The sequence below is a fragment of the Cervus elaphus genome, chromosome 17, assembly GCF_910594005.1.
Source record: "Cervus elaphus chromosome 17, mCerEla1.1, whole genome shotgun sequence".
Taxonomy (NCBI): Eukaryota; Metazoa; Chordata; class Mammalia; order Artiodactyla; family Cervidae; genus Cervus; species Cervus elaphus.
Genome location: NC_057831.1, coordinates 58,995,475 through 59,008,094, shown reverse-complemented (window position 1 = coordinate 59,008,094; position 12,620 = coordinate 58,995,475). Strand labels below are relative to the sequence as shown.

At 45.9% G+C, this 12,620-nt stretch overlaps 1 protein-coding gene across 1 annotated transcript; it reads right to left on the bottom strand.

Moving 5' to 3' along the window:
* Positions 1–425: 425 nt before the first annotated feature.
* UCHL1 (ubiquitin C-terminal hydrolase L1) lies at positions 426–12,170 on the bottom strand. Its single transcript, XM_043871239.1, has 9 exons — positions 12,023–12,170; positions 11,882–11,893; positions 11,293–11,421; positions 8,354–8,504; positions 6,367–6,452; positions 6,242–6,289; positions 5,350–5,416; positions 4,385–4,443; positions 426–857 (listed from the first exon to the last, which is right to left on the bottom strand). Exons 1-9 carry the CDS (start codon positions 12,053–12,055, stop codon positions 771–773), a joined length of 672 nt encoding a protein of 223 aa, XP_043727174.1. The 5' UTR covers positions 12,056–12,170; the 3' UTR covers positions 426–770.
* Positions 12,171–12,620: the final 450 nt, after the last annotated feature.

Sequence of the window (12,620 nt, the reverse complement as noted above, 5' to 3'; positions counted from 1 at the left end):
ACAGGTAGTTACTAGTCTTATCGTGGTAATCACTTAATGATGTATTTAAATGTTGAATCACTATGTTGTACATCTGAAACTAACAATGTATTATCAATTTATTTCAGTAAAAATAACTGCTCCAAAAGGTCTAATTAAAACAAAAAAAAAAACTATAGGAACACACAATAACATATACATTTGGGTAAACTCCAGGAGTTGGTGATGGACAGGGAGGCCTGGTGTGCTGCAGTTCATGGGGACACAAAGAGTCAGACACGACTGAGCGACTGGACTGATAGGAAAAAATCTAAAATCACACTGAACTGATAATATTTTCATGGTAATTTTATTCCCAGTACTGTATAAGTTCTTACACGGAAGGTATATATGTAATTGCTATGAAACTTTGGGATACATTGGTGGGAAGAAAAAATGAAAACCAGTTTAGGCTTATCTCTTTATCAGCAGAAAAATTTTATTCCTTTCAAGGACAAACCACATCCAAGGCCTTAACTTACAGACACAAACCAAAGTAGCCATTAAAGCGTGAGATACTGAGGTACAAGACACAGGGCGGGGAGCGCTTCGCCATCGCAGGCTGACGCCAAACTCGCTCCATCCACAGCCGAGCTCTGCCGGCCGGGGGCGCGGTGGAGGCTAATTGCTGATCTGCGGACCCGAAGGAAGACGCTGTGGTCTACAAGTACTGAAGCATTGCATACCGGCTTTGGGGGGAGACGCGTTCACAATGGAGGGAAGAGGGGTGAAGCAGAGTGCCCCCGCGGGCATTAGGCTGCCTTGCAGAGGGCCACAGCAGAGAAGCGAACCTCCCCCTGCTCACGCGCAGTGAATTCTCTGCAGACCTTGGCGGCGTCCTGAGGAGGAGAGTTGGGAATTCAGTTCCGAACACCACCAGCTCACAATGAACACTTCAAGGGAAAACGATCACTGAGACCCGCAAAGTGCACCCTGACCGACTTTAAACCTCCCAACAAACTTGAAAACCAGGGCTTAAGACAAGAGGGAAAAAAAACATCAGGTGATGGGAAAGACAAGGACCCACCCACATCACAGACGTGGCTTCGGAAGCTCTGATTGTTACCACGAGCAAATGCTCTGTGCGCCTGCCACCGTGGGCCTGGTTGTGACAAGTACGCCCTCTTTCCCTCAAATCCAGAGACAGAAAATTGGTTTCTCTTCATTAGGGAAAAGTAAACATTTTGGCGGTGGTATTGTGTCCCACTCTTGCGACCCCATGGACTGTAGCCCGCCAGGTTCCTCCATCCCTGGGATTCTCCAGGCACGAATACTGGAGTGGGTTGCCATTTCCTTCTCCAGGGAAAAGTAAACATTCTACAAAATTTAAATATCTGGTATTCCAGGTACAGGTAAATGATAACTGCTTAGATATTTAGGGAATGCCATGAATCACTAATTTTAAAACCCAAATTACAAAGAATAAGGACAGAAAATTGATCCCAATGTTACCTGCTGAATGCTAGGGTTTAAATGTATTGGAATCAGAATATCGATCATTGTTCAATTTGTAAAAAGTCCAGTAGAAAGCCCAACCAAAATATTAAATATAAGACCTTTAAGAGGCTATTGGATACCCTGACAGAAAACAACCATGGAACATCAGTTCCCAAGGTCTAAAATATCACCAACTTGATGAGTTTCGGCCCTTAAAAAGCATCAACCATATCCTGGTTTTCTTCCAGGTTTTGCACCACTCAGAAAAACTGTAGGGGATCTAAAGTAACATTCTATCAGAATTTTTAATACACTGGTATTACAGACTGCCTTCCCCAAGTCCACTTTCCTTTAGGACCCATAGTGTTCATTAACATGAAGAGTGTGCCTCTAAAGACAATAGCCAACTGCTACATACACAATAAGCAGTGACCTAATTCACTCCAATTTAAGATACTTGGGTTAAGTTTATGTATTTTCTCACCAGTTTAGCAAGTTTATTTGGAGTATAACCTAGGGCTTTTCCCTGACAGCTCGGTTGGTAAAGAACCCCCCTGCAACACAGGAGACCCCGGTTCGACTCCTGGGTCGGGAAGATCTGCTGTAAAAGGTAGAGGCTACCCACTCCCGTGTTCCTGGGCTTCCCTGGTGACAGTAAAGAACCTGCCTTCAATGGGGGAGACCTGGGTTTGATCCCTGGGTTGGGAAGAGCCACTGGAGAAGGGAAAGGCTACCCACTCCAGTATTCTGGCCTGGAGAGTTCCCTGGACTGTAGAGTCCATGGGGTTGCAAAGAGTTGGACACGACCGGGCGACTTTCACTTTCACTTAGATAACCTAAAACATCTTTAACCATATAGGACCAGTCTTAGGAAAAGAATTCCCACTGATTAAGATGCTGGCTGACTGTAATATAGCTTTTTTTTTTTTTTTTTTAACAAAAAGGTTTTTACCTTCCCCACACCTCATAAATTCTACTCGCAGAACAGTTTCAGGTACTCTATGAAGAGCACGTTTTATGGTACAGGCATACCGCATTTTATTGCACTTCACTTTACTGGGCTTTGAAGATACTGCCTTTTCTTTTCACACAAATTGAAGGTTTGTAACACCCCTACATGGAGTCAGTCTCCTGGCAGCACTTCCCCAGCGCATTTGCTCACTTGGCTGTGTGTGTCACATTTTGGTAACTCTCATAGTATTTCAAACTTTTCATTAATATTAAACTTGTTATGGTCGTCAGTAATCTTTGATGTTCCTATTGCAAAAATGCTGACTCACTGAAGGCTCAGATCATAGCAATTCTTAACAGTATTTTAAATTAAGCTCTGCATATTGTTTTTTTTTAGACATAACACTATTGCACACTTAAACATAGTTTTTATATACACTGGGAAACCAAAAAAATTCAATTTTATTTACTGTGATGGTCTGGAACCAAACCCACAATGTGAGGCATAGGATAACCTTAGGCAGGAGTTAAGTATACACCTGGGAAACTTTAATCCAAATAGGATCCAACGAGAATTACTGCCCCTATTCTTTTTCTCTCCCATAAGTGAATCCTAACTCTCATGCAAACCCCCATCCTGTTTCTCTAGGTCTATTTCTCATTCCATATCACCATTCTCATGTACCCCTGGTATATCCAAGGATTAGCTCTGACTCATCTCAGGTGTATATGAAAGCTGGCTAGAGAAAGTGACCCTCCCTCCAAGAATGGCATCATTTGGTCCACTGACACCTGGAGGTCAGCAGGCCATGTTCCAAAGACAGGTCTATCATAAAGGCAGTATCGTACAGTGGCTAAGAGCACAGACTCTAAAGACAGACCAACTAGATTTGAAGCTTGATTTGACAGCTTGTCATTGACCGTGGGCATCACTTACCTCTGCACTTCAGCTTCCTCATCTGTAAAATGTGAGTAACTACCTCAGAGCATCATTAAAAGGACTCTGTGAAACAAGTAATGTAGAACAGCATCTAGCCTGGAGTCGGCAAACTGCAATGTGTGGGCCAAATCCAGCCAGCTGCCTATTTTTGTGAATAAAGTTTAAGTGGAACACAGCCATACGCATTCATTTAGACATTGCCTATGGGCTGCCTTGGAGCCGTCACAGAAGTGAATACATGCAACAGAGCCCATATGCCACAGGAAGCCTAAAATATTTCCTGGCTCGTCACAGAGAAAAGTTTTTGCCAACTCCTTGTCTGCACATAAGCACGCAGAAGAGTTTAGCTTTGATTACGACAAATGAAGAAATTACATCTTAACATCATGTTCAATTTTATTACAATTAAGCAATTTCCCTTTATAAGAGCAAACTGAATCAACTCTAGATTCATTTTTAGGGTGAAGTGGACTAATCCGCCAGCCCTGTTTTAGAATTAAGAGCTGTCTGCAGTCACCTGTACCAGGATAGTTACACAGTGACCCTGGATCTTCAAGTTCTCTTCAGGCATGTTGTGAATTTGCTTCTTTTGACCTGTTAACAGTGGAGCGACCAGGTGGGAAGAAAAAACTCCAGAGTTAACTACCTAACCAGAATTCACAGTTCAAGACCGACCCACACTCAGCGGTCAGAGAGGGATAAGGCAAGGCTTGGGTTGCTGTTCCCTGAGTCTGAGTCACTGGCTATGATGTAATCTGACAAAAGGACAATTGTCACCTTAATCCCACAGGAAGTAGAATGACTTTCAGGCTAATTCTAACTGTGGGCTAAAGACAGAACTCGAGACAGATTATTAATCAGTGCCACTCTGAAGCATAAAATGAGGTAGAAAGAATTACTAAGATGATCTTTAAGCCCTAAAGACTGCTCTTATCCCAGATGATTGATGCTGGCTGTACCAAAAGAAAGCCTGCCTTTCAGAAGAGACAACTGGCTAACACAATGTGGGCCCCAGTGGAAATGGATGCCGAAGATTACCTGCAGCAGCGAGTCCTCTGAGCTGGTGCCATGGTTCACCGGGAAAGGCATCCGTCCATCTGAAACAGAGAAGCCAGGCACGTCGGTTCTCTCTGCGTGTTTTCTGGCCACTGGGCTTGTCCCACGTAAAGGCTAGCTTTAGATTCTTCCAAATACAACTACCCCTCCCACCGAGGGAAGGCTGCCTACAAACAGGCTGGAAATGAGGTTCAAGTGTTCCTAACATCCATCCCAGACATTCTAATCTACAAGCGCCAGGACCACACAAGCCCAACCTAGCGACCTAACATCTGGGCTTGTGGCCATCTCTTGGGGAGAACCACAGTGCAAAAGTTAGATGCAGTCTGTGAGATACAGGGAAGGTGGAGGCAAGACAAAGGGATCTTTGAGATTTCACGTGTCCCTCAACAACTGCTGAGTGGCCCAAGTTTTCTTTGCCCTTGCTTGCCCACAGGTAGTATCTTGACTTGAGATAACACAGGTGCAAGTCTTTCCCCATTAATAAAGGGGATGACTCCTAAAACAGAGTTGGATGATCTTCCTTGTTGCCTGTAAAACCAGCTCGTAGGAATTACCCCAACATATCTACATTCTTTTTACACAGATCAGGTCATGTTTAAGTATTTATTTCCTTCTAAAATCCTTGTCCAAAAAGGATGATGGTGGAGACTCTATACTGGTGATGCTACAGTAGAAGGTAGAAGACAGAATCTGAATGCGTATCTTAAAGCAGCTGACCAATTCTCTTCACTGGTTTGTGACTAAATCCATTCATTCTACTGGTCAGCTGCCTGAGGGAGGTACTCTGGGCATGACAAGGGTTAAATGCCCCCATAAGAATACCATGGTGTTCCAGCTTCTTAAAGATATACTAAGTGCGGCCATAAAGGCCCACACCAGTACTGTAAGAGGAACTGTGTGTGAGAATGCATGCAGTTATATTAGATTCCAAAAGTGAAACATACCAAGTTCATAGAGGTGGCCATCCACATTGTTAAACAGAATAAAATGGAAGTTCACTTTGTCATCTACCTGAAGAGAAACAAGACGTATTTTCGAAAATGAGAATTTTTATTGTTATATACTGCATTTAAAAATAAAGCTGAAAGAAAAAATTAAGATATAAATGGCATAACATTGCATAGTTTAAGGTGTACAATCTGTTGATCTGATATCTGTATTTTGCAATATACAATAAGCAGGACCTAATCTGTTAAAAAATAAAAGTCCCTAAGTGGAATATGCTTGAACCAACTTGCCTGTGTATTATTTTAAATGATTAGAGCTAATATCTATTTCCAATATATTAGGTTTTATTCTAAGACCATTAAAGTAGATACACAGTAACTAACAGAACTCTTAAGACTTGCTTTTTACTGAGGAGGAAATGAAGACTTCAGGAGGATAAGCATCTCACCCAAGGTCAAGACTAGATAGTGGCAGAGCCAACTAGGGTTGAACAAATTTAAATCTAACAGTTGACTCGAAGGCTCTGTTATTATTGGTACCTAAGTCATCTAGAAACTGTGAGTCCTTGCTGGTCTAGCTTGCTCTCCAACTAAGAGTATCTAAAATGTTCATTACTAAGAAGGGTGTTACTCACTCTACTAGACCCATTTGAGTCTACATAAAACATTATCAGCCTCAATTTACTCAAGACTGTGTCAAGTGCCAATCAGAGATTTTGCAGAGCCATTTTTATGAACAGGTCTGGTCAAGGCATTATTCTGGTAGAACTTTCTGGCATTCCTCGGCCTTGAGTAGACACATGTGCTGGATCCTGGGGAGAGGTTTTTGCACATGTTTCTGGGGAAACACAGAGGTCACCTGGATCGCCTGGCTTTAACTTGTATTTACCCGACATTGGCCTTCCTGTGCCACGGCATCGTGGGCTGCCTGAATGGCCTGCGGAAAACAGAGAAGAGTCAGCACAGAAACCTCCAGAGGACTAAAGATCAATGTTCTAGAAGTTCCCTTCCTACCTCATTCTTTTCAAAGCACTTTGCTCTATCTTCAGGGGACAACTTCTCTGTCTCAGAAAGAAACTGTTTCAGAACGGACCCATCCTCTGGGGAAAAAACACAAAATCATCATCAGTACAGGTATAGTGTGAACGGGTGCACGTTTACTGATGACCGAAGACATGGCATCCTTGGTCATGTTTGGCAACCTGCGATTTTACCATGGCCTCAAAAGACGGGAATGAGCTGTCCCCTCCCCAGCCTCTTTCTCCAACCACTCCCTTCTCACTGCATTCAAACCAGAGCACTCTCCCTTCTTCTAAGGTTCAGGCTCCTCCTTACATCTTCTCCCTGGCTCCCGAACCCCTTCATCTTCCACCTCACCCTCATCTCTTTGATCACATCTGTTATGGCACTGATCCAACTGTAGCACGTATCTGTGAGATTTTTGATGCCATGAAGGCAGAATTGTCTTGTCTAGTCCTCTGTCATCTACAGCAGCTACCAACGCATAATGCATGTTTACTACATACATGATGCAACATTCAAACCTAGTAATGGTTCTCAAACCAAGACTTATTTCAGGGCAAAGAAAAGCAATCTTAGTAATAGGGTTATCCAGATAGACATCAACCTAAAGACCTGAAATGCGCCTAACAGTTTGGCCTAGAAGAGCTGACTGGCCGATGGCTGGTGTAACATTTTTCCATTGCTCAGTGTGTATGAAGCAACAACAACTGGCATTTCTAAAGACCTTGCTTTCAATTTTCAGCTCTAAACTTCATCAGATTTGCTAAATGCACACCATTCAAAATTAGGAAGTCATAGGAAACTCCTCGTAACTTTATGAGGAGGACTATGACTCAGATTAAGCCTATCCGTCAGGACCACGTTTACAGAATGACAGTATGTGCAGGTGAGGGAATACAGCTTTCTAAACAAAATGATACTCACTGCAGAAGAGATAAAAAGGACCAAGCTACAACTTCTTAATATGACTATGCTGAGTCAATTATTTGAAAAAGTAGCTTCTCGAAGATCTGGTCCCTTTATGGCTGGATAACCCCCTCCTTTTTAATTTCAAAATTATACAGAGAGTAGAGAGTCTGGCCACAATTCCTTTGTTAAAAAAGGATCTGACCTGCGACAAACAACAACATGGACTCTTAGATGAAGTTATTCAGTTCTCAGCCACCCCCACCCCCCGTCTAAATCAGGAGTTGGCAAACTGCTGCTGCCTATCTTTGTAAATAAAGTTTTACTGGAATACAGCCGCATCCACTGCTTTACATCTTGTCTAAGGCCGCTCTTCTAGTGCTACAAGGGCAGAGAACATAGGGCCCTCAAAGCCTAAACGACTTACTCTCCAGCTTTTAAATGTGTTGACCCTCGGCCTAAATCATAATACAATGCCATGTACTTTAGCATTGTTAGCAGTTCAGTGAGCTTCTGCCCACTTCAGGGCTAAGACTCGTCTCTTCTATGCCCTCCACAGCACCCGCTGGAGGCAGGCTAAAACCCCTGATGCAGCTTTGTTCAGAGACGGACCTTTCAAGGTGCTGGGCTGTGGCTATGCGTCTGCAGGCTCTCCTGCTGCTTTAGGCCATGTTAGCTCTCCTGTTGCTTATGAGACACTGCACCAGTAAACAAAGGCCCTAAAGGCTGGTATTTTATGGCTTAACACCAACTCTAGCTCTTTAGAATTGTTGAGACTAGACCAGGAGCACATGAGAATCACAACAATTTGCTGTCTGTTCATGGGAGAGCCCAAGAGTCTGCCACTCCAGGTGGAGGAAGCCACACCATGCTTCTTAGAAAAGGAGCTTCCCTTCCTCAAAAGAGAAGGCACAATGAGAATTCACCTGCTGATCCTATATGCCTAAGTAGGTTTTCAAAAAAAAAGGTTAAGGCAATGGTTTTGCCGAGTAGACCCTTGCGAGTGTTGGAAGGAGGCACTGTGGTTAACTGAAGATCAACTAGAGGATAACTGGCCTCAAAACCCACTCACCGAACTCCAGCTTGTCCCGATTATTGGCCACCGCGTGAATGAGTCCGATGGTTCCACAGGAGTTGCCAATGGTCTGCTTCATGAAGTACACCTTGGGACTGACTTCTTGTCCCTTCAGCTCTTCAATTTGTTTTTTCCTGAAGTTCTCATGCTGTGAGTTCAAAAAGACATTTTTACATCTCAAAATGCAAACGCAAAGCACAGACGGCAGCACAGTGAGTTACAGGGCCTAAACGGAGACACAGGCGGGATGTGTGACCAGGAGTCTCGGTCCGAGGTGCTGGCCGGCACCCGGAGGATGGCCCGTCTGCCTCCCGTACCAAGTCAGCGCGTGGGGTTCTGAGAGGGGCAGACACCCCACCCCGCGGCTGCACCGCAGCAGCAGTCCTGGATTGTAGCCCAAGCTTGTCTAGACACCACTGCCACCTTTTAGCTTGAGATGGATGGCGTGATTAAGTCAGAAAAACAGACAAGTTCATTCTTTCCTTCCTTTTAACACCAACAACTGCATCTCACACATGCATTCCCATCAAGCACTGGTCAAACTGAAAGCCCAAGAGCACCAGCTAGTTTATACCTCGTTATTCTCTGAAGTTATTCTAGTCCAAGTACGTGTCACTTCAAAAACAAAACAGAACTATAGAAAGGAACAATTTAAAGAAATTCATGACTCCTTCATCTTTTTAATAAAAAACTGCCTGCAGTGCAAAGACACGGGTTTGATACCCAGGTCAGGGAGATCCCCTGGAGAAGGAAATGGCAACCCATTCCAGTTATTCTTGCCTGGGAATCACATGGACAGAGGAGCCTGGTGGGTTACAGTCCATGGGGTTGCGAAGAGTCGGACACGACTGAGCAACTAAACAACTTTTAGGGAGGAAAGACAACTGGTCTAGCATGCTGGATTGTGAGTTCACAAAAATTTCTCTGTAAGAAATCGGAGACACTTGTTTCTTTGCCAATTATACACTACAGAAACGCTAATTTTTACAACCAGTATAAATCGTACAGAACCCCAGAAGTCCATAGATTTCTAATTCTAGTAGCCTTACATTATTTCACATGGAATTGAAGTTTCAGCTTTGTCTGTGGTACCATCAGAGGAATAAGCTCTCTTGTCACATAAGATCAACAAACTCCAAGTAGTAGGAAGTTCTAGCATCATGTATCTACCTACTGTACTTGAATTGAGCTTCCATCGACTGTTAAGGATTTTCACTTTTCTAAAAAAAAGATTTAATTTTTCATAACGGGGTAGCATCATCCTTTATGGTTGTCTGAACTCTGGCATGGTGACACTTCTGTAAATATTTCATGATCATTTAAAATGTTTTATAAGTAGTCCATTTAGGATTTCACAATATTCTTGGACAAAATTAGATGCTTTCTAAATTAACATTAGCTTTTTGCAAGTCCACCTATAAACCTCAACTGGTTTTGAATTTGCTTCACTATTTAGCCCAGGAGGTGTTTTGCTTAGCCCAAGTGTTCTGCGTTGCAAAATAGGCATTCACTGAATCTGGTAGACTTAACTAGAGCTAAAGGAAAAAGTATCAAGCTCTCTCAAGTACAAAATGTTCAATCCAGAATGTTCTCTAGCCAAGAGCTGCTTGATCCAGCAAAATGAGACCAGTAGGCTTTTGTAAGACAAATACGCTTCTCCACTGCCTCCCAGAGGCCTTGCCTTTGAAGGCTGCTGCTCAAAAACCCCGAGTCATCATGGTTCCTCTAATAAGAACCCTCTGTGAGAGGCTCCTATGAGAGAAAACTGCATTCGATTTGATCTACAGGGAGCATACTTTGACTTGCAATCATCCGGGAACTCCATTTTCACCTAAGTGAAAATTCAGTAACAAACATGTCAGCGGGATTATCCTAATAGCTCTGAATAACTGTTTTTGACCCCCAATACTTGGCCCATTGGACGAACGCCTGAACTTTCCAAAGGTTTAATTTATGCTGAGGATGTTTCTAGAAATGTCGCTTTAGGACGCTGCTTGAGTTAAACTCACTGTTTGGAATGATGCCCCATAGGCTAATGCCCCCGGAGTGTCAATTAAGCAAAATTCAACCACTCCTAAATCAGGGATCCAGCGGCAGCACTTGAACACAGACAAAGCCATGCTCATTAGTGGGGTTCCGTACATCCAAGACCATCACCCTAGCTACCTTTTTATATCTGATACTCAGTCTTTGAGATACATCCATGCACACTTGCAGGAGGAAGACCACCTAAAGAGAAATGAAAAAGCATTTCCAAGACAGGCCTAATGTCCACCTGTTCAATGAGCTACAAGGTCAGCGAGTTAGAAGGTGATTTCCACACAGGAACCAGGCACAGTGATTAAGCTTTAGAAGAACACATAAGAGGGACTGAAAAACACAAGTGCGTAAGTTGTAGGGAGTGGAGGGTTGGGAAGAAACCCCTGCATCCACCGAAGGTCCAGGCAGAGGGGCGTAAAAATTAAAGAACCTATTGTTTCCTCGGGGTTTAGGCATGCCGGGATCCCTCCATTTTACACCAAGGTGGGAGTCTGAGACAGAACCCGACAATAAAACGACAGATCACAGGCCTTAAAGGCCAACAATCGGCCAGCCACTCCTTGGCGTGAAAAGCTAGGAAAAGCCTAGGTTCAACCTGCCTCACGAGTAGGATGAACAATCTTCCGGGATAATGAAGATGATGGAACTGAGATGCTGTTTCTCTTCCAAGTTGAAGGCAACGCGGATGGACGCGAGACAACGCAATAAACTCAATCAACAGGACCCCCAGGGAGTAGAACCACGAAAGTGTGAGTTCTCCCTCCATCCCCGACAAGGAGAAGGCAGTGTGCCAGGCCTGGGGGGCCGGGACGGGAGGAGACCCTGCGCCGTCCTCACCGCCTCGCTCGGGTTCGGGGGCAGCGCGGAGCCTGCGCAGCCGGGGCCCCACGCCCTACCTGCGCCGTGAGCGGGAAGAGCAGCAGCAGCGCGCAGGCCGGCGCCGGCACCGAGCCCAGAGACTCCTCCTCCAGGCCCAGGACGTCCTCGAAGCGCCACTGGCCGGCGACCCCCAGCCGGCTCAGCACCTGCGGAGAGGAGAGGCGGCGGCCGAGTGCGGAGACCCGCCGGGGCGAGCAGCGCGGGAGGCGGGGAGGCGGCGCAGCATCCCGCGCCCCGCCCCGGGCCCGGGAGGAGCGCGGCGCCGCCCCGCCCCGCCCCCGCCGGGCGCAGTGACACAGCACAAAGCGCGGCCCACACGTGGCTCCCGCGACGCCCGGGCATCCCAGCCCGCGCGCCCCGCGCCACGCCCTCGGGAGCGCGGCCTGGCGCTCGCCTCGGGGCCCGGCCTCCTCCAGCCCACCTCCCACCGGTTCCGCAGAGTCACCGCCGCCCCCCATGCAGCAGCAGGAGGACGGCGCCCGGGCCGCGCCCCAGCCCCGCCGCCTCTGGAGTGCGCAGGGGGCCGCTGGGTCTCCGCGAAACAGCCGAGGGCGCCTCGGCGCTCCCGGGGGGAGGGGGACAGAGGCAGCGCGAGACGTCACTCACTTTGTTCAGCATCTGAAAAGCAAATGCAAAGAAAAAAAAAATGCAAAGATAAAAGCAGTCAGCGATACGCTACCTAGCGAGGGCTGAGCCTCGGCCCTGCGCTCCCCGCCACCCCCGGGTAGCCGTGCACCTGGCGCTCACCTCGGGGTTAATCTCCATCGGTTTGAGCTGCATCTTCGCGGACCTCGAAAGGAGCACAACCCAGAGAAGCGAAAAAACAGCGAGCGGAGCCGCCCAGGCTGCCGCTATAAGGCGCCGGCCTGACGCACTGTGGGTGCCTGCGCAGGGGGAGCAAAGGCAAAACCAAGCGAGGGGAAACGGTCAGTCGCAGCCAAATGGGCACGAATCCCCCCATGCGCAGCACGAAGTGGTACGGCCTAGCCCCCAAACCTTGCAGTCTCACTTGCTGGTGAGATAATCTCGTGGTTGTGAAGATGGGTTTTGTTGGTAGGTGTTTCTTGCATGTGTGGATCAGTCCTTTTGATGCAGTCTAATTTTTTGCGAAGTTTCTGGAAAACCACGCTTTCGACCATCCCAATTACCTGAAAGCTTAGAGTCTCTGAAGCATTGAGAAAAAAACCAAATTCAACAGGTATATATTTAATATGAATATAAATATGTCTTCCAAATCTAGCTGCAGTTTGCATTTGACCTTAAATAATTCATCCTCCATGTTAAATCAAACAAGCACCGAGATTCGTTTTTAATTGACCTCCTAGAAGAAAACATAGTCTGTAAT